At 40.5% G+C, this 26,749-nt stretch overlaps 1 protein-coding gene across 1 annotated transcript in view; it reads right to left on the minus strand.

Moving 5' to 3' along the window:
- KLHL32 (kelch like family member 32) overlaps positions 1-26,749 on the minus strand; it is a 189,831-nt gene that overhangs the window by 11,886 nt on the left and 151,196 nt on the right. Inside the window, exons 7-10 of the mRNA XM_059700895.1 lie at positions 22,074-22,800; positions 7,605-7,663; positions 3,648-3,840; positions 1,563-1,657 (exon numbers count right to left, since the gene is read on the minus strand). Coding sequence (XP_059556878.1) covers positions 1,563-1,657; positions 3,648-3,840; positions 7,605-7,663; positions 22,074-22,800 — 1,074 coding nt within the window. The remainder of the gene's footprint in view (positions 1-1,562; positions 1,658-3,647; positions 3,841-7,604; positions 7,664-22,073; positions 22,801-26,749) is intronic.

Here is a 26,749-nt window from a genome sequence, read left to right on the forward strand (position 1 = left end):
CTCAAACAGAAAAAAAAGAACATTATCCTCACTAATTGTTTGATCCACTCAGAAAGTTTGTTAATTATGTTACAGTAGTCCCCCTTATCCATGTGGATACATTCCAAGACCTCCGCTGATGTCTGCAACTGTGGATAGTACCAAACACTATTGTTTGTTCCTATAAATATATACACTTTACATCTTCTCTTTGGAATATCTAAAATACCAGCATCACTACCCTTGCACTTTCAGGCCATTATTAAGTAAAATAAAAGTTACTTGAACACAAGCACTGAGATACCACAACAGTGGCTCGGATAACCAAGCTGGCCACTAAGTGACTAAAGAGAGGAGAGCCATATGCAGTGTGGATATGCTGGACAAACGGATGATTCCAGTCCTGGGCAGATGGAACGGGTCAGAGAGTGCATCACACTATGCAGAATAGTGTGCACTTTTAAATTTATAAATTGCTTATTTCTGGAATTTTCCATGTAATATGTTCAATTGTGGCTGACCATGAGTAACAGACAGCAAAAGGCAAAATTTGGATAAGAGGGCAACTACTGTATTCATATCTATGCTACTCTTGCTAATTTTTATCTATATCAATACTAGAAGTATGTTAAAGTCCCTAGAAAAACCTCTGGCAAGACAAATCAAGAAAAGAAGACATTTTGAAAGCTTAAGACAAATGAGAAAGTTTCTTTAAAAAAAAATTTTTAAATATATATACATTTTTCTTCAGTCACAATCAGATGCCAGTTCAATTCCCAGTCAGAGCACATGCTGGGGTTTTGGCTCGGTCCCTATTGGGGAGGGTGCAGAAGGCAGCCAATTGATGTTTCCCTCTCACATAGATATGTCTATCTCTCCCCTCTTCTCTCTCTAAAAATCAATGAAGATATTTTTTTAATCTTCCCACAAATATATTAGATAACATGAGTAGCTATAAGGATGTATTTTTATGGAGATCAGGAAAAAGGTCAGGGCTAATACATGTCAATATGATATCAGAAAATATGTAAAATATAAAAACAACTAAGATACAAAATGTAATAAATAAATAATAATAATACCTTATAATATGTATATCAACAAAAGCTACTGCTATTTTCAATGGCCTATCTGGCAACTTGCCCAGCCTGGGCTGCTCACATGCTGACCAGCCAAGACTATTCTTTGGGGCAAAGGTTGCCCGCATCAGACCAATCATAGCCCCCTACTGCTCACTCTTCAGGAAGGAAGAACACCTTTGTGGGTGGCATTTATGGAAATGAGCAAATCACAATATAGAAAATAAGGAAATGGAATAGAAACACATTTGTGAAGTTTTGGGGTGTGAAAGAACTATTTCATAAATGTCTAGATTTTCAAAGTTTTCATCTCCATTTTTAATAGAGCTCTTTCTTAAGTACCATTTTTGGGATGCTGGATGAGGTTTAGTGGCTGAACTAGCTGCACAATGGGAGTTCAAGCCTCTTTCTACGTGTAAATATCTCTTCCTTCAGGAGCAGCACTGCAAAAAATAACCTCCCTGAACCGCTTGACAAACTTCAAAAGGAACTTCAACCACTCACCTGGATACAAGCCAGAGGCTCATTTGTCCAAATCGAATATCCACCAACTAAATAGATTCTCTCATTATGGACAGCAACTCCAGACTCATTTTGGCCTAAAGTAAAGAGAATTGAATAAAAATTTTAAAAAAATAAATCCCTTTCCTTGCATGTTTTAATTAACCCTTTTGCCACTGAGAGATACAATTTGCCCTGTGGTGGACTTGTATACTCCACAGGATTTCTGCAGCAACTAATCGCTGCCTCCCACTACTCAGAGGGAGAAATTAAGCACCATTTCTCAGCAAATGGATGTGTGTCGGATCAGAACCAGGTCATAACACTGGTTAGCCAAGTTAGTAAAAACAGCATAAAATACAGTAATAATAAGCCATTGAGAGTTTTATATTGTCACATGCCATACATTTACAGTAGCGGAAAAAAAGGTGTATTTTAGAAATGCAAAAAACCTCTTGTACTACGAATGCTTTTAAGGCAAATACTTACATTTGTAAAGTAACAGCTGCAACCCCAAAGCTGCAACCCCAAGAAACCAATAAAACAGAGCCATGCCCCTAGCGTGCCCCAAAATGAAGACAAATGACAAAAAAGACAAAGTTACTACCCTCCCTCTCTTTACATACACAACAGCTTTAAGACTATATTAAAGTTCTTGAGCTGAGACCAGCCTGGATAGTCCCTAGATACTGACATGCCAAAATGATGAAAGGTCCCTTCCCCATTTAAAAAAGAAGACAGAATAACTCACTACCACATATTCTTCCCTTGAGGCCATCAAAGAGTGAGACAGTCTCTTTTTATTGATGGGCTGACACAGGATTGACTCGGGTAATAAATAAGCTGGATCCTATAGCAGACAGATCCAGGGACCGAGGGCTCAGGCACCTCTACAGCAACTTAGACCAGAATTAAGTTCTTGTAGGTGGGCCTTAAAAATCAGGTTTTCAAAAAACAAAACAAAAACAGCAGCTCAGTGCAAAACACTTGAACCTCTCCCACTGGCTATGCCTTCAATGGTGTTTCCCCAGCACCAGCAGGTGGCTGAGGGCCCACTCGGCATATTAAATCGCTCCAAGCACTAGTCTGCCCACCATTCTGAGTCTGTGATTTTCCTATTAGCAGAGCAGCCTGGAAGGGATCTGGTCACTGGTGGTTGTTAATGACGCAGCTGACAAGGGAGAAATAGTGTTCAACTCCATAAAGAAATGTCAGGGGTAAGCTGTTCACGGCTTCCCTTTCATTCCCTTTCGGGATAAGGATGGCCCATACCTAGTGCTGCCCTGTGGGAAGGCTGGGATGGCGGTGTGTGCCCAGAAGTGCTGCCACACCCCTATGCTCAGAACGGCTCAAAGGTTTAATCTTTAGGAGAAAACAGCCAGAAACAATATTCAACAGTGACAAAAAATGAAAACTATTCTCCTGATCTTATAAGAAATGACGACTCATGCAGAGACTCCCAACTTGCAACTGTGCCCTCCAAGCTTTCCTGACATCTCTCGCTCTGACACCAGAGTGCATTGATGCAGATGGTCACTCCAACTCTGGCCATCCCGCCTCTCACTAAATTACTCCTACCCAGAAGGTCTCCTCAGTGTCTGATTGTGGAGTAGGAACTGATGACATTGGGAAGGATGTACCCTGACCATTAATGCCTGTTTTGTTTTGACATGCACAGTATATGAAATACAAAATGCATTACAGTGGTAGTGTAAAAGCAAAATAAATAAGTAAATAAATAAATAAAATAAAAAGAAATGACAACTAAAAGTAATGAGAAGTAAAAAATGATTTGCTTCTGTAAAGAGTCATTAACTCTTTCCGCACCTGGTTCCTCCTAGTTGTACTGAAGTTCCTATGTTAATATATTGACAGTAATGGACTTGACATGCCTCTTAGTCACATGAGGGCACACACAAAGGTCAAACTAGATGCTCAGCCACCTGATGGGGTAAAGTTATGTGAGATAAAGAATGTGCACCTTTCTAGTTAATAAAAGCAAGTTGTTCTGTTGTCGTGTACTCAGTATTTAGAGAGGAAGCTTCTTGAATCTTAGCTTTTCCTGATTTACTTAACAAAGGTACTTGCCAGTCAACAGGTTGAAGTTACAGCGCGTCCATTGGTCGGTGTCTATGTTGTAGGAATCTATATGCCGCACCAGGATCCGGTCGTTATTGTAGTCCAGGTCATTGCCTCCAAGGACGTAGAGCTTCCTATGGACTGCAGCCATGGAGTGGTAGACCCTCCTCTGCAGCATGGGGCTGCGGCTTATCCACTTGTTCTGGAAAAAGAAATTCAGGTGAATTCTGTTAATAGCAGAGCTTCGTGGCAGAGAACAGCTGTGCCTCGTTAGTAGTGGGGACCTAATGTTTGTCAGTCACCTTCTGTTTAAATGTTGTTCATATACTTTGAAAGGAATGGGCTTCTTCCCCGAGAACAAGGGCAGAAATACCCACATATTCCAGCTCTATTTTTCAACTTACATAAGGCATTTCCTCTTGTTCGGGTTGCATTTCATAGGGCATTTCACATTTGTAAGGGAAGCATGTGAAAATATAGAAATTGAGAGAATTTACTTATGCAAATTAAGAGTGAAAGTGCATGGCTAGGTATACTGACTAAGGTGGTGTGGTGATTAAGAAACAGGCCCTGGACTTTGAATACCTGACTTCATAACCTGTGTGTAACCTGGAACAATTTACTTGACCTCTCTGTGCCTGTTTCCTCATTTGCAAAAAACAGCAGCTCAATGCAAAACACCGGCACCGCTACCATTGGTTATGCCCTCGATGGTGCCTCCCCATTGGGGTAGTAATAGCCACCTGCCAAGACTGTTGTGTAGGTTAAATACACACAAAGCATTTAGAACAGTGGTTCTCAACCTTGGCTGCACATTAGAATCACCTGGGAATCTTTTTAAAATCCTGATTTCTGGGCTTCATCCTCCGGAAATTCTGTTTCTTTGTTATGGGATGGGGCCACACCATTAGTAACAAAGGAACAGAATTTCTGGAGGATGAGGCCCAGAAATCAGCATTTTAAAAAGATTCCCAGGTGATTCTAATATGCAGCCAAGGTTGAGAACCACTGATTTAGAACAATGCCTCACACATAATAAATGTCCAATAAATATACACTCACTTAAAAGTATTGTGTTAATCACTGACTATCCCCAGACCCTACCTAAGCTAGAGTGAGGGTGGCTTTGCTGTTCTACTAGGATTAACCTCTTGAGATCAATGGAAGAGCTAAGATTTGGTTCAGCAATGGATTCCTTCATTGCCTTTTATCAGCCTCCTTTAATGTATTTACAAGCACATTTTCTGTCAAGCTGAGAAAAGTTATTTCTAGGCATTTATTGGTTTTTGTAGAAGGCCAAGTTTTATATGATAATTTTAGGCAATATTTGGTTCTGGGTTACTCTTAATAATACGAACAGTATGCTCAACACCTCTTACAATAAGGCTCCTATTTAAAATATAATGTAAAATTAGATAAAAATAAAATATGACTAATTTTATATCTCAACTAAGTAATGGACAGGTAAGTAAACATAACCATTTTCTTTCTACATAAACACAAAACATACAATAACAACCCAGGTTCCTTTTTGCCAAGAAAAAATTGGATTTTGACCAGAAAAAAATCTTATGATGTTTAGAATACATAGAATTTCAATAGTTCACAAAGCTGTAAAGGAAGAAGAAAATGTTTTGTATAAATATTGGGTATTGCCGAAACCGGTTTGGCTCAGTGGATGGAGCATCGGCCTGCGGACTGAGGGGTCCCGGGTTCGATTTCGGTCAAGGGCATGTGCCTAGGTTGCGGGCGCGTCTCCAGTGGGAGATGTGCAGGAGGCAGCTGGTCGATGTTTCTCTCTCATCGATGTTTCTGGCTCTCTGTCTCTCTCCCTTCCTCTCTGTGAAAAATCAATGGAATATATTAAAAAAAAATTGGGTATTAACTAAAGGTATATCTATTAGCTCATTTCTAATTTCTCTTTTAAAGATACACTCAAAAAATGAAAGTGGTTTGTACAATTTGAAAGGCTTGCATTTATCTGTTCCTCCTTTTTTGTTGTTTTTCATCATCATCTGATATTTTTCCATTCATTTTTTAGGGAGAGCAGAAGAGAGAGGGAAAGACAGAGAGAAACATGTCGATTGGTTGCCTCTTGCATGAGCCCTGACCAAGGACCCAGGCCAGGGAGGAGCCTGCAACCAAGGTACATGCCCTTGACCAGAATTGAACCTGGGACCCTTTGGTCTGCAGGCCAATGCTCTATCTGCTGAGCCAAACCGGCTAGGGCTGCTTCTCCTTTTTAAATATGTCATACCAAGAATCTCCTTCCAATTAAATGTCATCTTTAATAAAATAGTCAAACCTTTCTTTCAGGTATTCCGCTAAGAAATATCTTTAATACATTACATGGGAGTGGATTTACCTCAAAACTCTGATGATACTTTTCTTAGGATGCTTTCTATGAGGCAACCCTGAATAATATTAGAAATTGGTGTCTGCGTTAGCAGTCGGTCCCCTGCCATAGGACTGTGGACCCCATCTGGTTGCAAAGCCTGCCTGCATCCCCTGATTACATCTTTAGCCTCCTTCACTGCCGTGCCTGCCAGGTGAGCCGACAACCGCTGCAAAGGCAAGGAAACTGAGAGGCCTGGTGGGGTCATTCCTAATAAGCTAGCACGTGAATACTAATCAGTGGTGGGGAAGCAGAGGTCACCCCAGCCTGCCTGTTGGCAGGTAGCGATGTGCTCTGTGGCAGATGGCGGGCATTATCGACTCTCCACAAAGGCCTCGCAGTGAAATAAGCACCGGGGCTGGATGATAGAGTTATTGAGATTCTGAGCAAGATGCAAGCAGATGTGATGTTTGCCAGAACCCACTGTAAACAATATGCCAGCAGAATTTTTAAAAAGAGCATGTGTGTACAAACATGAGACAGAAGTCATTTGAGAAACGTTAACACCTTCTTCCTCTTTAACCACGTGTGCACTGAACTCAAGCAACTGCAATTAATGATCCCTCTGGAGACATCTGGCCCATGGACATGTGGTCTCTGAAATCTACAGCTTCTAATGACATCAGGAAACACAGTTGCAAAGACAGAAATACCTTCGTTAAATTCAGAATTAAGTAATTGTTAAAATAAAAAGATTCCAAATAAATTGAGGTCACTTTGGACATACATTTGGTGGCTAATCCCAAATTGGACAGCCAATGCCAACCTGTTGTTTCATGTTCCAGTATTTCCAGCAGACAGATATGAAATCCCCAGGTTAAATCATTATGAATATTGTCATAATCATGAAAAAATTGACATGACCAAAATCATAGAAATAGCAAATTTCAGCCCATATTTGCTAAAGTCATAGATATTTAGGTAGAAGAAAAGAGAATAAAAATAGTTCTTTGGGGGGGAGGGGATATGTTATGTGCGCATGAGAAGTGGCAGAAGGAGGGACAGGAGCCATCATAATGCTTTCAGTCCAGGCCCCAGTTATCAGATGAAAAACAAACTCTTCAGCTACTTCTACTTTGGATGTGTCCTAGACCCTGTTCTAGGACATTTTGGCTATACTGAGTTAAATAAAAGTCATTATTTTATTTTGGAATAATGAAACCATAAGCAAGTCCACCCCCATCGCCCATGACATGCCTTCTAAAAGGACATAGCAACAGGACAATTCCAATCCTTTCTTTGGATGCCTCTGAATATGAACAGCTACTTGAGATAATGGAAATATCTTCCCCCTTTTTCTACATTGGGCAAAACTCTGAAAGAGTTAAGCATGTTGTATAGAATAAAACTGAAGGAGCTAAAACTTTATGAGGGAAAAAAAAGAAGCAAAAAGCAGTTTATCCAGATGCTTCCTTTTCTTTCTAGGTTTAAGATGCGTGTGTGTGTGTGTGTGTGTGTGTGTGTGTGTGTGTGTGTGTGTGTAGACTTGGCATTCCAACTACGAATTACTGTAGACATCTTTTGAAATTCATTTTAATTAAGGTAATGAGCTCTTCTTATAGGATTCTTACCTGGTTAGGTTCATACACCATTAGTCTGTTCTGATACTGTGCGGTGTTAGTTACTCCACCTGTATGTAATGGATTAACACGTGTTAGAGCTTTCATGAATAAGAAATAGGATATTCCAACATAAGAATGAGATACAATTAAAGAAAAATTAGCTACTGTTGAGAATTTGTTTGTATACCCTTGTGGTGAACCTATGGCATAATTAAGAAGCTTATTTTGAAGCCGTTTCATTTTCAAGAAACATTTCAGAAGCAATCCAGTTGAGAGCAAGCAGCAAGTATGCAGAGATTAGCAAGAGATCCCCAATTCTGGCAAGCTGCTCAACATGGCCAGAATGAGGGGAAATGAATAGAGAGGGAGGGGGAGTGCATACAGCACACAGACAAATCTCTGCAGTTTATGCCAGGAACATAGTTCTATAGAAAATTCTCGTCTTTAGCTATATTGACAGTTTTAATCTCTAGTCTTCTGTATACTAACACAGTGATATCCTGATAGCTCTTTAGAACAGTGGTTCTCAACCTTCTGGCCCTTTAAATACAGTTTCTCATTTTGTGACGCAACCATAAAATTATTTTCGTTGCTACTTCATAACTGTAATTTTGCTACTGTTATGAATCGTAATGTAAATATCTGATATGCAGGATGGTCTTAGGCGACCCCTGTGAAAGGGTCGTTCGACCGCCAAAGGGGTCGCGACCCACAGGTTGAGGACCACTGCTTTAGAAGAACCATATCTAAGAAAAGACATTACTTATAAAAAGAAATCTAGCTGTGGTCAGTGTGGCTCAGTTGCTTGAGTGTTGCCCCATGCATCAAGAGGTCACTGGTTCAATCCCCATCAGGGCACATGCCCTGGTTGCAGGCTGGATCCCCAGTAGGGGGCATGCAGGAAGCAGCTGATCAATGTTTCTCTCTCTCTCTCTTCCTCTTTCTCTCAAATCAATAAAAACATAGTTTAAAAAAGAAATCTAGAACCAATGCTACCCACTAGAATATAACACGACTCACAAATGTGAGTCACATATGCAATTTTAACTATTCTAGTAGCCACATTAAAAGTAAAAACAGTGAAATTAAACCAAATATAAATTTCATTTCACTAAAAATAGCCAAAATATTATCTTTTCAACATGCTATCAATGTAAAAAATATTGAGATTTTTTTTCATATTCTCTTCAAAATCCAGTGTATAGTTGACATAGCCTATCTCAGTCCAGATTAGCCACATTTCAAGCGCTCAGTAAACTACAAGTGGCTAATGGCTACCATACTGGACAGCATAGTGCTAGAGCATAGTTGCTGCTGTCCTCAACTCTTTTAAAGCCCTCTTGACAACCGCTTAGATCCAAAAAAACCGGAAACCTTCTGCTTAATCAAGAACAACTAAAAAAATCATTACACCTTTAGCCAAATCTCCCATACTTCTTTTCATGTTTGTGGTATACATCGAGCCCAATAAAACACAGAAATACTTGATTCTACTTTAATTTTTACCATTAAATGGAAAAGCTAAAAAATAAAGCAGCAAAAAGAACATAATATGATATAAATGTTAGGCAATAACAGAAATATAAGTACCTCTCCCCTCCAATTCTGTCTTTAAAAATATTGTCTCACACATATTACTAGACACTTGTATAAAATGAATAACATTCTTATTTTAATAAGTATCACAAAGATTAGCAGCTACTTTTGCAATAAATATCTAAAATTGAAGCAGACTAAAAAGTTTCCTATTGAATTTTTTTGAAAGATCCGGAGACATGGGAGCATGAAACAGATAGGGAAGTGGGGAGAAGGGCAGGGAGAGATTAACCAAATAATTTCTATGCATATATGCATAAACCATGGACACATATAATAGTGTGGTAAAGGTCTGGGGGGAGGGGCGGTGGGAGCAGGAGGAAAGGGGTCAATGGGGGGGAAAAGGGGACATCTGTAATACTTTCAGCAATAAAGATAATTTTTTTTAATGAGTACTGTTACAATACTGTCCAAGACAGCCTTATCCCTGTCGGCTTGACTGTACACAGGCTTCTTCCTGCCTCTAGGCCCCTAACTTCCCTTTTCATAGAGCACTTACTTTAGAAAACTTTTAATTATAAATTTGTTCTGGGACTCTGTGAGAGGTAAATCATTTAGGAAGCTTCTTGCAAGTTTTAGACTGAGGAATATCTTCCTCCAAGACCTGGAGCTATCCCACTGAAATGTAATCCCCGAGCAGACCATGCCCCTATCTCCCATTTTCTATGGAGGGGAGGAGCCTACCTTCGGTGGGTGCCAATCAGCAAACACAAATGTCCCAAACAGAGAAAAACATTTACCAACTCAGGGATAACTGAAGGTACTCAACAGTTCACATTGATCAACCTTCCTCCGAAGCCCTTCGGTACTTTTCCACCAGTTCACCCCTGGTCTTAAAAACCCTCTTGCAGCTGAAACCAGTTTGACTCAGTGGATAGCGTCAGCCTGCGGACTGAAAGGTCCCAGGTTCAATTCCGGTCAAGGGCATGTACCTGGGTTGCGGGCACATCCCCAGTAGGAGATGTGCAGGAGGCAGCTGATCCATGTTTCTAACTCTCTGTCTCTCTCCCTTCCTCTCTGTAAAAAAATCAATAAAATATATTTTAAAAAAAAACAAAAACCCTCTTGCCTCTTTTTTTCAGAGGAGTTGATTTCGGACTGCTTTCTGGTCTCTCTCCACTAGTGCCATAGTCTTGAATAAAGTCTTCCTTGTCTGTTTTACTTTGTCCACTATCACTTTTGCTTTGACAGTTCAGATACTTTAAATAGGTCACCTCCATCAACTCCATGGGCAGGTGTCAAGTCAACCAGAATGCAGAGGGTTAGTGCATAGCCCTCAACTGAGCTGAAATAATCAATTAATACTAATGGATACAGGAAGGGGAGGGAACCTGCCCAGGTCAGTCATTACTCTCTCATTCAACTCTGGTAAGGAGATGATATCTTTCATGTAATTGACCATGGCTATTATTAACTGGAGGGCTTTTTATTTTTGTAATTCTCTCTGAAGCTTGCAACCACTTTTTAAGCTTAATGAAAGATTTGTCCAAGGAGGAAATGCAAATAACAGAGAGAAATGAGCTTCCTGCCCTCAAAAAAAAGCCTTTTTTGTGTTTCTCATTGAATGTCTCATTTTAAAAATGAAAAGAAAACACACTTGAGAAAGCTGAGGCTCAAGTGCCTACATGGAGTGAAAATGTACCTCAAAATAAATACAGCGGTATGTTTACTTTTCCCTCCCAACCTTCCTTTTCTTATCTGATTAAAAACTGAATGTCCAATAATTCTTTCTCCACAAGAATAATCAAACCTATTGAGACCTCACAAGTCTTCGGTATTAAAATGATTGCCAAGTTTTGATCTGGGCCATAACCACCAGATTAATAGCCAGCTCACCTATAATCATTTCTCCAAATGAGAGGGAACAGAGGGTAAAGCTCCCACCCACTATTTCAAAACTCTGATGGTTTACCTACTTGTTTTAGAAATATGGGACAGAATTAATATCTACTGCAGTAAACTATCTGTTTATGACACTATTTGAAAATATTTACACTACTATATGTACCAAACTCTGCCCATTATAGATTAAATGCACCACCAGTGGATTAGAATGTAGCTATTACATCCTCTCTCCCAAGCAGGGCACACAGTTTATCTTTACCCTCTTCAGAATTACTATTTACTGTCTTCCACAGCTGCATCAGCTGCATTAAAATCTGCACTCCGTAATTAGACTCCTTACCCTCACATACAAATTTTCACTCACATGACAATGTTTAGAAATGAGATACTGGGTTACTAGTTGGGAGTAGAGACAGAAGTCCTAGTTAGTAATTTGGTTGATTACTTCTAGAATGTTAAACCACAGGAGGTGCCCAAAAAACCTAGTGCTGTAACTTTTGCCAAGTCAGGATTGCCAGGAAAAACCTTAGAAATTGGTTTTATTGTGTTTCCTTTTGAAGTAATTTACAAATGAGCACATAAATAAAAACTTCTTCTCACTACAAAACAAGTTTTTTAAAAAGCCCCCAAGTTATCCGTCCACCTGTCTCTGGCAGTGTTACTCATCGGCAGAGCTTGGTCATTACATTCACTTCACATAACACTCCTCACTTTCAGATTCATCTGCTGAAATGAGATGCTAAGGATTTGCATACAGATTTGACTATACAAAAATAGATATGGAATTAATAACAGTCGCTATATGTTTTAATTTCTCCCAGACGGGGTACCCTTGCCTGCAGCGGTGTTCCTGGCTTTGAAAGTCATCAAGCTGATTTGTCTGCTCTGGGTTATGATGCCACATGCTGCTCCACTGTCCCCTGCAATCAAAGGCTTGCAAAGATAGATTCCAGGCCATCGAGTATATTTTATAGATTGGCAGTTTTGATCTCCCTCCCCCACCCCAGGGGGGAATAATCTGCATCTTAACAGCTTTCTATAGATACATCTGTCATTAAATATGCCATTTCGTATCAGCATCCATTTTTAAAGCCAAGTTTTCCCTAACTTTGAAGTGCCACGGACAAAGTGAAGACTTTCCACCCAAATTGAAAATGAACGACCCTGTCTTATACTTTTTTGCACTGTGACTTAAAGATATACAGCAGGTTCCCCCAAAGTCAAATAAGTCTTTAAAAACTGCCAGAAGGAATGAAAAGTTACCACCATGCTACCAGCAGTGAGCAATGCTTTCTATCATCAAGACAAGAGGAAAGCATTTTTCTTAAGCTTCCCTGTTCACCTCCCTACAAAGTGTTGTGACAAATGGATGAATGCGTACCGGAGAGAGGATGACAGGTGGCTGCCAAACAAGCAATCTTTGTCTGCACTACTGAGAATTCACCGACTTCCAAAACCCACTCTGTTCAAGAGCAGCAACTGGTCAATGCTAGTGGAGTCTATAAAATTGTGTGTTTAGAAAAAAACAACGTTCAATATTTGGTGATCAAGGTAGGTCAAGTCTGGGAGCTCTGCTAATTTTTTTTCAAGGACAGAAAATACCTCTGTTGACAGAGTCCCACACTAGTACAATACTGGTACCCACCCTGATGCAAAAACCCAGTGTGCCCATGCCCTCGGGGGAGATGCTCCAAGCTGGAATTCTGCTGGCCAGTTCAAGATCATGGAAAACCACTCAGGTTCTCTGCCAAGTCTCTTGGAGGCCTGCAGTGCCCAGCTTCACGCTCGTCGAGGGGGAGAGTTTCTGGACAGGCTGTGCTATCAACAGGCTCACTTATGACTCTATTCTTGGGGGGACCATTTAACACAGCCAAACTCAGGTTCCTTATAATCAACACAGATGATGACATTTCTCATTGGTTTCAGATGAACTATAGTGCACGGTATAGAGACAATCTACAAAGGGAAGTTTACTACAATACTGTACTAGTTTGTTATGAAAGTTTCATAAAAGGTACAAATGAGTATGTAGGGAATATAGAAAAAAATAACTAAGTAAGTATGGAATACGAAATTAATAATGAACTAATTTTGTATTATGAAATAGATTTCTTATAACCCTTTTTTTCTAATAACCAGAATTACTGGCTGGCTTACAAGGATATCAAAGGCTGTTTCCTTCAATAGTTTAAGCATCTACTCTGTAAAATCACTCTAGTTCTCAAAAGACTAAACCTTCACACTTAAGGTCTAATTGTCAAAAGAATGACCTGATATTAGGTGTGAGTTCATATTAATCATTTTTTATAGGAACAAACTCATTATTAGTCCTTGATAAAAGGGACATCATGGGAATATTTGCAATAAATGCAAAAAATAAGCTTTTTATTATCAATTTTACAGATTAGACTGTCCATATTTTTGGAGTGTTTATAATGCTAAATAAACAATTAAAGCCAAGAGTCATTCTACTAAATTAGCATCACGAGCAGAAGTATACTTAATCCATGCATTAAATTAAAACTAGTATCCATTTTATTTCTGTCACACTTGAGCAAACCACACAAATGGATGACTAATTAATATACTCAAAATCTGCAAAGAAAGTCTCAAATTTATAAACTATAAAGGAAGGGTTGATGCAGCTGAAAATAAATTGTATTTATGTTACCTAGAGTGAACAGATATAAACTTGTGACCCAAAATATGTAAAGTATGCCAAATGTGCTATTTTAAATTAATGAAATGATAAACAAGGGTAAAATCTACCTCAATGCAGATGTCAGCTGCCCTTCAAAATCTTAATAAAATTCCCTCTCCCATTCCTCATTTTACAGAAAGCTGAAATCCTGCCTCCAAAGATTTCTGCATGTTCCTAGCAGGGTTAACCTCTGAAGGTCACTTCTGCTTGTCTCTGTTGTCCTGGCTTAGCTGGGTTGTTGCTGGCTCTTTTATCACCCTCCTGCCATTAACCAATTATTCAGCCATTCCCCATTTCTATGATAAAGCTTTAATCTTCTCTCCTCTTAGGAAGAAAGAAAATGACTTATTTCCCATATTCGTAGGTAGAGGAATTGAGCTCACTATTCTACCTTCTTTTTCTAGGTTCATAGACACAAATGGATCACCTAACCAAAGGCTTTACTCTTTTCTCTCCTTGAGAGGAATTCTGGAGTCAATGGGTTAGACTTTTTTTTTCTTCTTCTAATTAACTAAACTAACAATTTTAAAGGCCACTGGATGACTATCCTATATAATAAAAGGCTAATAGGCAAATTGTCCCCTCTGGAGTTCAACCAGGAGACTGGGAATTCAATTGCTTGCTATGATGTGCGCTGACCACCAGGGGGTGACGCAGAACATGGCAGGTGACCAGCAGTGGTGGTGGGGCACTGAGGGAGCGAAGGAAGGAGGAGACCGGGAACATGATCAGCCCTGATCGCAGGCTAGGCCTAGGGACCCTACCCACGCACAAATTTCATGCACTGGGCCTCTAGTATTAAATATAACATGTAATCCTTGCAGAAAACAATGTTCTAATCTAAACCAGATGCAGTTTAGAGTTAGCTCCATATTATCACTAAATTTCTTTTTAACTTTGTGTTACATTTATGGTTTAGAAATTGAACTACAGAACCACAGAAAGGAAGACGTTATGACTGTCCTGGGAAAGACAGTCAGTTAAACCATAAAAGACAAACAAATGATTGTTGATTCTAAACAACTCTCCAGGTTTGACTGTTCTCCAGTGTATCATGTCATTTGGAATTTCTTCTGACCATGTGGGCATGTTTTGAGATCTTTGTTGTAGTGATAAACAACTAGTTTGTGTGGTTTCATGGGGAAAACATGGTTTTCAGAAGCCAGAGGCACAAATTCCAATTTTATAAAATACTAACTATGTGATCTGGGAAATCATGTAACCACTTTAAGCCTCTTTCTCTGAGCAGTAATCTGAGGGTAAATAAAGTGCTATTTCTCCAGGGGAGCAAGCTAGGATGAAAGCTTTGTTAATTATTTTGGAGAAAGTAGGTTATCTGATTGTTTGGCTTCCATCTCAGCTATAGTGGCTTTTTAAAATATTTTTATTTTTATACTTATTTATTTTTAATATTTTTACTTATTTCAGAGAGGAGAGAGAGAGAGAGAGAGAGAGAGAGAGAGAGAGAGAGAGAGAGAGAGAGAGAAATAGAGAGAGAGAGAAACATCAATGGTGAGAGAGAATCATTGATCAGCTGCCTCCTGCATGTCCACTACTGGGGATTGAGCCCACAACCTGGGCATGTGCCTTTGACTGGAATCGAACCTGTGACCCTTCCGTCTGCAGGCCGATGCTCTCTCTACTGAACCAAACCAGCTAGGGCTTTTTATATTTATATTTAATAAAATTTATTGGGGTGACACTGGCTAATAAAATTATATAGGTTTCAAGTGTACAATTCTATGATACATGGTCTGTATATTGCAGTGGTTTTGTTTTAATCTCTTTCAGATGGGGAGTAGTAAAGGTTGGGGCAGCAGTGAAAAAAGAGGAGAAAAAGTAACTGCCAGGGCAGCTTCTTGCTACAATGAAGCAGCAAAGAAGATTTTAATCTTAGTGGACATTCCGGTTCGCTAGGAACCTGTAAGTGGACAGGCCAAGTGATCAAGCTCCAAACCTCTACCAGGCAGGTGACTTCATCATGTGGGAGCCACCTCCAGGGGCAGCAAACGCTCTGCCTTCTGTGCTCACTCCCTCAGCACACCTGGTTCTCCGTCAAGCAAACCTTAAGCCTTGACACGCACCTACCGGGAATGCCAGCATGCTGACCTTCTTCCAACAGCATCCTTGAGGTATTCCCAGACTAAAAACCACCCATCATCATGGAATCCAAGGATCTGCCGTCTCCAGTTCTCTGCTGAGCACGGACCAAAAATAGGACAGATATTTGCAAACCGAGTTGCCATACTTTTGTGGTTCTCAACCTCAGTATGGGCTCTAGCACCATCTCTTTATAATAGGTCATTTTCCTCTGTTTTCTCTCGGAGGCTTCTTCCAAGGCCACTTCCTTCAGGAGCTCTACCGAGTCCTGACACTGCACAACCTCGACAGGCAACCCTGTCTCTCACTGACTCCATTAAGAAGGCACCTACTCAGGTTCCTGCCTCTCCCCTGTGGCAGTATCCACATCCAGCATTGCCTCCTGCCCTCCAGGTTTGGAGCTTGAGGGGTCTCCCCTCCTGTCCCAGACTGAATCCCTCCCAATCTCTTCTTGCCTGTTAGGGACCCTGTGTCTGTCAATACTGAATCTCCCGGACTTACCACTATTCCTGACACCTGGGAGGTGCTCTCAGCATTTAGTGACCAAGGATGCCTCTCTTCCCTTCACCTTCCATTTGACCCTCTCCTTTCTCTTATTTATGCATTCGCTTAATGCACTCAACATCCTTAAAAAAAAAGTCCCTCCTTTGACCCTGGATTTCCTCCTCTGGCTACTCTCTCTTTTCTCAACCAAACTTACTTCTTTTTCTTTCCTTCCTATCCTCTTTTTTCTTCCTAAAGCCAAAATGCTATTTATTAATTTACAATGAAAAAAGATGTGCTGTCACATGGACAGAAATATGTGTGTACCTAGAAACAGCACATTCTCTCCCTGTCGGCAGGAGCATAATGATCAGAAAGCTGTCTGGTGAGATCAGATACAGGGAGTGAAGTTTAGTCTAAAGTGGAAGCTAGAATGCAGTGGAAGCTAGAATGCAGTTTTCACTTCCTCACTTTCCTTTTACACTGCATTCTAGCCTCCAATTTCTAGCATTGCATTCTAGTTTCAACCTTCTCCACTCCCCTGACATGGCTTTCCCTGAAATTACCAAGTAGGTCCTGACTGAGAAATGCAGAGGAGATATTTCGGACCTGTAGTAGTGGATGCCACTCACCCGCCCTTCTGTAACATCCTTAGTTCCCCTTCTCTGCATCTTCCTCAATCGTGTTTCCCAACCTTCTGCCCTTGTCCCCTCTCCAGAGCACCTCTTGCCCATCTGTCTCCTCACACTCTCCACCACCTCTTTGTATCTCACTAGATTTGCTGTGAGAACCTCCTCGCTTACATTTGCTCTGAGAAACAGAAGGCAAGATCCCCTCTCTGAGTCTGAGGGGAGGGGGTTTTGAGGGAAGTGAGGATGCTAGTGGAGAGTGGAGAGAGGTCTTGGGGAGCCCCTGCTAACTGGCTCCTCCCCCGGGGCTTGCTGCCCAGTCACAGACACAGACAAAGTGGACCACTGAATTTGTCTAGCACGGTGCTTGCCAGGGGGCAAGAGAATTACTGAAATGATTGGACCATGAAGCCCTAGCATGAGGTCAGGAAGGTTCATGAGTAAGTAGGAAGCAGCCAATGGACCAGAGGCCTAGTTGGACTAAAGGTGCTACAAAATTGTTTGAAATCTCTCATGCCCTTTGCACTAATTCCTCCCTGCTTGCACTATTTCTGTACCTAGGAAAGACTTCTGCCCTCATACAGAGCATATGCTGTACTATAATTATCTTTTAAAAGTCTGTTCCTTCTGCTATACCAAGAGCCCCAGCATAAGACCTATGTCTTCCTCTCCTTTGTCCCTCCAGCACTAGCCTGAATAAGACTTAACAAGCCTAGGAACCTTGCTCAGCATCTCCTGGTTGGTAAGAAGTGGAGCAAGTTTCATGTGTGTGACCCTAGTCTGTGACCTCAGTGCACCACAACCCAGCCTCTGCCATGCCATCTGTTAGTTCCCAATATTTTGTATATAATTTTTTAGATGCAAGCATAGTATTTACACAGATAGACTAAAGCTAAAGCTATGGCATTAAAATAATGTTAATGAAAATTTACATAGTTCTAATTTTAATGAATACTAGAAAAGCCAAAGCCCCTTTAGTAGGTTTGAATAAATTAAAGTTATTTAAAATGGGGCAATGCAAGCTTCATCTAAATTTAATCAACATAAAACTAAACATATCTTCTAGAGAGTTAAAGAAGCTTTAACAACTATTCTCTCATTAATGAAATATCTGCAAAAATCTTTGACTGTCAGCTCCTAGAGGGCCGGAAGTATGTTTGCTGAATTAATCTTATTTATCTATGAGCCAGCATTAGTCTTAATAAGAATGCAGCATTCACCAAAGGATCAAGAAAGCACTAAACACTGCATTTGGGCAAATGCAGTAGCATTTGTCTTATTTTTATAGTTTTAAAAATAAACTGATTTTTTCATTAGCTGCCCATTATCCTGATGCTTTTTGACAAAAATGGAAAGGTAAGTTGTTCTGCAAGATGAATTCAGGATTAACTTTCACTCACACACACACACAAAAGGATCTTTTTAGTACTTCACAGACAATACCTCACAATGGAGAGCAGACCTTTCAAAGCACAACTGGAGGATGTTTAATTCTTATTTTATTTCGGTATTGTGAATTTCAAGTGGAAATGATGTGCAGCATTTGTGAATTGGGTCACAATGGCAAATACTACAGGAGCCTGTAAAATACGACTGTCTCTAATATCCTAAATCAAATGCTAATGGGCATATCCATACAGCCTGATTTTCTGAATTCATCTCTCCTTGCCTCACTTTAAAAACCATGAAAAGATGTTCAAGGTGTCCTGACCCCAAAACGAACAGAGAAAGGGAAGGGGGTTTGAGGAAAAAAAGGGCACACAGAAAATTATGAGTCTCCAAAGAACATTCATGTGTTCTCGGGCACAAAATTGAGGCCCAAATCCACATTCTATAATCCGTACTACCTTACCTCAGGCAAAGCTTGCAAAATACCAGAAGAATGTCAATGACCCAATCCCCCATCAATTAAATTGGAAATAATTGATTATTTAGTAAAGGATAAGGAATAGCCTCAAACAGTTTCATCTGCTCCAATAAATCAGGGTAACTCTTCGAAATCAGTGATAGTCAGGGTGAAATATATCTGTCTTTTTTAAAAGGGGCCCATTAGCAAATCTTGTTGCCCGCCCACCCTATCCATGGTTAGATTCACAACTGATTTATTATAAGCTGGGCTTGAAAAAAGAGGCAGACGACTTAAGGTATTAGAAATGTCACTGGTGATTTCCTCCTCTTTCCAATTAAAAGTACTGCACTATACACAGGGAAGTGTGTTTTTCATCTCAAGTACACAGTAGGGAGAAACAAACCTGAGAAAATTGTGATTGTTTTCATTAAGTATGGTTAACACAGGCAGCGTACATTAGTGGAAAAAAAAAAAAGGAACAAAGAAAATGTATTTCTTTTTACAGTAGGAAAAAAACAGAGTGATATAGCAATAAGGTCTGTAATAAGTCAATGCATTTAATAAAATGGAATTATATGGACCCATACTGAAGTAGAAGTCAGCTTGCTACCAGGTGATAGCTATAGCCAGTCTAAGGTAAGCTTCAGTGCCTTTTTGAGGCTTCACTAAAGAAAGTACTAAGTAGTTATATCCTTAAGACTATGTAAGGGAAACTCCAGCATTTTTAAAAAAGCTAGTTTTGTAGTAAAAAAAAAAGAGAAATATTTATACAACTATTTGTAGGAAATTCATGCAAAATTCAGAAGATGTTGTTAATGTAGGAATGCAGTACATTAACGACATATGAAAACTAAATGAGTCAATGGAAGGAATATAAATTGGAAGAAAATATAAATTACATTAAGTTCATAAATTACATTAGATTCATCATTGTTTTGTTATCCAAGTCGGGTAGATTTCTGTTCTTTCTATACCGAAGACTTATTTATAGCCAACTTTGAAGTTTCTTCAGCAAAGGGTTACAGCCCTGGTAGTTATTTTTTTAACTATTGAAATTTATACTTAAAGAGAAAGGAACAAATCACATGAGGCTTTTATTGAAATACTAGAGGCCCAGTGCACGAAATTCGTGCACTGGGGTTGGGGGGTCCCTCAGCCCAGCCTGCCCCCTCTCACAGTCTGGGAGCCCTCAGGGGATGTCCTACTGATGGCTTAGGGGGAGGCTCGGAGCAGGCACCGTGTGTGTGTGTGTGTGTGTGTGTGTGTGTGTGTGTGTCCCCACTGGGGGCCTGCCACCAACCGCATCTGAGGCTTGGAGCAGGTGCCGCTCTGTGTTGATCTCTCAGGCTCCAGGCTGCACCTGCGTGTTGTTCTCTCAGGCTCGGGCCCACGTCCGGCCCCTCCTCCTGAGCTGGTCATGACCGTTATGGAGTCTTGACCTCATTTGCATATTACTGCTATACACACACACACACACACACACACACATATATTAACATGTACACTTATATCTAATGTTTGTTTGGTATATAGGATCAGTAATTGTTGGGTCCACCTCATTATCCTCTTCTTTAGTCATAATCTCAGCTTCATTCATTCATTACCAAGCACTTAAGCCCTGACATAAGCTGGGTTCTTCAGTGAAAATTGGTAAATTGCAAATAATTGAGGCACTACCCACGAAAAGCGAGACTGTGGCTTTCTCCTTGGTTACTGAGGACAGCAGAAGGAAAAAATGGGCAGAGTCCAAACAAATTTAGTTTAAATGCAAGGGAAAATGTTGTCAGAGCAGAAGATAAACCACTAGGGGAGACTGTTGAAGGCAGCTGAGAAGCATTCACAGGTGTACTTAAAAATGAGTGTTTCTTCTCCCTGCAAACATCTCAGAATTACTCTTAGTACAGCAGGTCCTCAAATAACATCATTTCGTTCAATGTCACGTTGTTAGAATGTAGTTGAGATGCCATAGGAACTTAACTCTTGTTTATATCAACCACCCATGGTAAAATAGGTTTCCTTCTATGTCATTTTGGTTAAAGTCACAGACCCGATTGATGTCATTAATTGAAAACTTACAGTATTTGATTTTCCTCTTTGACCTTGAGATAGAAATTCAAGTTCTATTTGGGTTGTTTAACATCACGTCAGGGCTTAAGTGCTTGAGTATCCTCCAACTAAGAGAAGATACAACTTTCTTCCCCAATAGGCAAACTTTTCAAAGGAGAACATTTTAGGTCTTTTCAATAATACAGTGGTTCTCAACCTTCTGGCCCTTTAAATATAGTTCCTCATGTTGTGACCCAACCATAAAATTATTTTCGTTGCTACTCCATAACTGTAATGTTGCTAATGTTATGAATCGTAATGTAAATATCTGATATGCAGGATGGTCTTGGCGACCCCTGTGAAAGGGTCGTTTGACCGCCAAAGGAGTCGCGACCCACAGGTTGAGAACCGCTGCAATAACAGAACTGGAAACACAGGTTGATACTGGGATGTTAATACATATGCCCCGACGACTCCTTCTGCACAAGTGAAGAGGCAGCCCTGGGGAATTTGAAGAAGTATGTGGATGTGGATGAAACAAGAGTGGAAGCAAGTGAATAACTCCTGGAGCTAGGCTCATGGGTACATGAAGTTCATGACACTAACCTCTCTACTTTTTTCATCATCAAAAGGCTTTTTAAAAAAATGACGAAAAAAGGAAACTAAAATAATAATGCCTGCCAAATGATCAGAAAGAATGGAAGACTAATTAGGAATGAAGGATTAGGATGCCATGAGTCACTACACAGGTAATATAAAACATTACTTTAGCCAATAGTTTCAATCCCTTCCCTCAATGCACAGCAGTTCTCTTACCTGGATACCCATTGCTATACCCATCAAAATGGGTTTCCGGGGCTTTTATTTTGCCTGCCCTGGCTTTGATGAAAGACTCATAGTCAGGCAGCCCAGGGTAAAGGTATAAGGAAAGGTGTGCAATGCAATCCATGAATATCAAAAGCTGACAATCTAAACAACAGAAGGTTTGGTCAAAAAAGAGGTGTGATGGGCTATTAACTCCCATCTTGAATTTTTCCTTCACTAATCACTCAGAAAGTCATAATTCTATATTGAGTAGGTACTCAATCAATGAATGTTAATTAGCCAAAAATGGCAGTTTTGGCTCATTCATCCAATTACACATGGCCACACTACCAAAGCTTGACTTTTAAATTTATCCCACAATGAAAGTGTTTCTTGACAAATCCAACACAGGAGGCATTTTCTACCTGATATCCAGAGAAGGCCGTCCGCCACGTAGCCAGCGTGACAGGAAAGGGACCTGTCAAAGGACTGCACAAAAGTCCACTTGTTCTTCTTGGGGCAATATCTCTCGACTGTGGGCAGAACCTGGCGCAGCTCATTTCTGCCCCCAACTGCATAGAGGTATTCGTCCATGGCACCCAGCACAAAATGCTCCCGACAGTTTTTCATGGGCGCGATCTCTGCCCAGGAATTACTGCGGGGGTCATAGCGACAGGCAGTCCTCACAGCACACGTCCGGCCAGTGGCGTGCTCCACTTCCCCTCCTGCCACAAACAGAAAGTCCCCCATGACGGCCACACAGTGGTGGCTCCTTCCCACGGGCATGGGGGCCAGCTCGCTCCAGTTGGCAATGGCAGCTATGAGAGCGTTCTCCTGGTCCACAGGATTGAAGTACCGAAGTTCCTTGACTTTACAGACCTCGCGCTTCTTCCCGCCGATGATATACAGAGTGTCTGACTGGAACCTGGGTTTGGTCCTGCAGGTCTGCCACACGGGCTGTGCATAGATGCTCTGGTGGTACTCCAGGGCCTCATTGACAAGAGCCGTTGCAGTCTCACTTGCCTGGACGAGGGGGTGGGACAGGGCAACTGTATGGAGAGTATCCACATCCATCAGGCCAAAGCGGATATACTGCAGGAGCTCATCCATGTACTGGTAATGGCAGTTGTGTTCCAACCACCTCACGGCTAGCTGAAACAGAGGGAGGGGAGGGGAGAGGGCAATACAAAGGTAAGAAAGAGAGCCTAAACAAGGGCATGTAGAAGGCCACTGTGTATTCTTTCAGACACTTAACATTTTTTTCTTACAAATCATATTTTGATGCCTGTTGAGAATTTTCTCCCCCTGCATCAGCAACCCCCCTCCTCCCCCACAAAACAACATAAAAGAACTCAAGACATTGTTGTAGGCGTTAGAAACAATGTTAAGCAACAGTAATGGGGACTTTAAGCTATCACTTGGAGCGAACAATAATCACTTTTTATTTTATTTTAAAAAATATTTTTATTGATTTCAGAGAGGAAGGGAGAAAGGAGAGGGAGAGATAGAAACATCAATGATGAGAGAGAATCATTGATTGGCTGCCTCCCACTGGGGATTGAGCCTGCAGCCAGTGCATGTGCTCTGACTGGGAATCAAACATGATCTCCTAGTTCATAGGTCGACGGTCAACCACTGAGCCATACCAGCCGGGCAATAATCACTTTTCAAAGAATAAAAATATTGTGGTGAGGCAGCCTGTTCCCTTACATTTCATGCAAAAGAGGCCTGATACACCCCACCCCCAGGAAATGTCAATGGTGAGTGGTGTCATCACAGTTCAAGCAATGTATGTCAGCCCATGAGTCAAGGTGCTGTATCAATGTAAGTAATGTAGGAAAATATGTGATCATCTGAGACCACAGGGTATACTTGAGAGAAAATCAATATGACACTAGTAGAATGATTTAGAAAGGAAAAGGACTTTTTCCCCTGCCCCTTTGGTTAGTATATCAGTCAGGAAGCAAGAGAAGAAAAAGGAAGATTGAAATCTATCAATTTAAATTTTTTTCTCAATTAGTTTTCATCTTCAAGACAGTTGTTATTTGCCCATGTAAGATATTGGCAATTTGTTAGAGCCTTTCCCCCAGAAACAGGATATAGAAGAGATTATCTTTGTATTATGAACAACATAGCACAATGTAATCCTAACCTTTTTATTTAGGCCCAGATCACTTTCAGGAAAAAAAGTTGTAAGAACTTATGGCTACAGATAAAGAGAATGTCTTAAACTAAAGTAGGTGCATTAAGCCATAAATAACAAAACTGAACAATAGTTTAGAAAATACCATCAACAAAACACTAATTCATGTTATGGAGCACCCGAAGAAATTTAATTAATGTGAGTTAATATTTAAGTTTGGCAAACTTGTCCACACATTAGCATAAAGAAGTATATCTAATATCTCCAGTCACCATATTTGATATGAACAATTCTGTGCAGCACCTATATTAAACTCAATCTCCCAGGCAATACAAATGTGGGTCTGAAGGAACAGCATGGAAAAGTAAAGTAATGGCCCAGCTGGTGTGGCTCATCATCATATGCACATCAACCTATGAACCGGGAGGTCAAGGTTCAATTCCCAGTTAGGGCACAGGCCCGGGTTGAGGGCTAGATCCCGAGTTGGGGGTGTGCAGGAGGAAGACCATCAAGTATTCTCTCTCATCATTGATGTTTCTATCTCTCTCTCCCTCTCCTTTCCTCTCTGAAATCAATTTTTTAAAGAAGTAAAGTAATGAATTAGAATACTGAATAATTTTTTTTTTTACTTGCTTTCTGTCCTCGTAACAAGGATCACTAAACTCTCCAAAACACTAGATCAGTGGTTCTCAACCTGTGGGTCGCGACCCCTTTGGCGGTCGAATGACCCTTTCACAGGGGTCGCCTAAGACCATCCTGCATATCAGATATTTACATTACGATTCATAACAGTAGCAACATTACAGTTATGAAGTAGCAACGAAAATAATTTTATGGTTGGGGGTCACAACATGAGGAGCTGTATTTAAAGGGCCAGAAGGTTGAGAACCACTGCACTAGATGATTTCAGACTTCCTGAGTTTCTGTGTCCATTTGACAAATGGCTCCAAAAGGCAACACATATTTTGGGCTTATCTTTTTAGCTTTCTGAATGGAGATAATATAGGCAGTGAATTTGCTTTCAATAGGCACTGAAATGCATCTTTTAATGAGTTCCGAAATTTGGAGAAGTGGCAAGGGAATGTCACTGGGTGCAGGTAACCTGCCAAGGCCAAGGAGGCAGACATCATGGAGGGCAGATGAGTGACACTCTGTAGCTGTGTGTCTAGATACTGGCATTTTTAATTTAAATAAGATAGAAACATCATTAAAAAAAGATCTGTGTATGGTAACAGCAGCAATAATCAAAGGGATTGCAGAAGGAAAAGGTCACTCATCAAAAGGTCTCTGCCAGACATGGAGACTTCCCACAGGCAGCATCCTGGGTTTTCTCCACCATCATTTAGAAGTTTCTAGGGATGGGGTTCCAATTATTTCCCTGAGAAGATAATTCAACAACTTAGTAAATGATTTCCTATTCTTTGCCCACAGAGCTTTCAAAAGTTGTCAGTGATAAAGTCATCCCACTCAAAGTAATTTCTCATGCACCAGGTAAAATTTTCTAAAACTTAATATTTAATATTGCTCCTAATTTAACAGACTAATTCCAGCTGATATTGCTTTGCTTTGTAACAAATTTCTTACATCCCAATGTTTCTGCATCTTTCATGTGGATGCTACAGGAAACAGCACTGGAAAAACATTAGACAAATACCCATGTCTCCATAGTCCCTTTTTACAGCACAGGGCTGCCCATATAATTATTTTTCTCTTTCCTCATAAATCAGTTCTCCCTATACCATAATCGATCTTCCAGCCCATCTCTTAACACTCTCCAGTTTACCTTTATCTTTCTACCAAACAGTATCACTTACTGTGTGAGAAGAAGTATACCAGCCACAACTAGGCTCTCTGCCTTTAAGAAAATCTCTCATGAATCAAATTGGCAGTGGAAAGTGGCCACCTTCATCTATTACTGATTAAATTCTGGTTTTCTGTCTACTGCTATGTCACATATACACAGGTATCAAGATGCTTTCCACACTCAAATTTCCCAATTACTGTGCATTAAAAAAAGACTTTGTGCACATACATTTAGATTGCATTTTCTGGGATTATCTTGATCTTATTTCTAGCCAATATTTCTAACTTCTCACAGATTTTATAATTTTCACACTCTATCATTTTTAAATAGTTTCAGAGTACACAAGTCATTCATACTTGGGTTTACCTTTTCTCCAGATCAAAGGTAAATATGAATTACAATGAACTATTTTGCCCCCAGCTTCAAAACAATCTCATCTGGACATAGTATTATTTATAAACTAGAGGCCCGGTGCACAGATTCATGCACTGGTGGGGTCCCTGGACCTGGCCTGCGGGGATCGTGCCGAAACAGGCAGTCTGACATCCCCCGAGGGGTCCCAGAGTGTGAGAGGGTACTCTGCAAAGTTGCTGTTGCTCGGCATCTCCTGTGTCAAGCGCCTGCCCCCTGGTGGTCAGTGCACGTCATAGCTACCGCCGGTCAGCCAGTCGGCCGGTCACTTAGGCTTCCATATATATAGATTTAACTCCAGTGCTTCTCACACTTAAAATGTGCAAGAATTACCTGGGGTTTCTGGTTAAAATGTAGGTTCTAATTCAATAGGTGAAGGTGGAGGGGATCGGGAGTCTGCATTTCTAACTGTCTCCAGTTGATGTGTATGCTCTGGGACACGGACCACCCTTTAAACAGGAAAGTTTTAGATAGTTTTCCTCCCATTCATGAATTAGAAAATTGCTGCTTTATTAGACTAAATTAAGTATGTTGTTTCCAATTTAAGAAGGTTTAAATCAATAAAGTCTAAGTAGGATGCTTTAGTAAAGATACAGGATACTTATAGCTTATTATTATGGGTAACACAGCATATTTCCTACATAGTAAGATGTGGGTAAGATCTTACTATGGTTAAGACAATATTTTGAGACCTTGGTTCTATAAGGTCTATAACTCAACAACTGATTCTGATAGCACAAGGC

The sequence above is a fragment of the Myotis daubentonii genome, chromosome 6 (genome assembly GCF_963259705.1).
Source record: "Myotis daubentonii chromosome 6, mMyoDau2.1, whole genome shotgun sequence".
NCBI lineage: Eukaryota > Metazoa > Chordata > Mammalia > Chiroptera > Vespertilionidae > Myotis > Myotis daubentonii.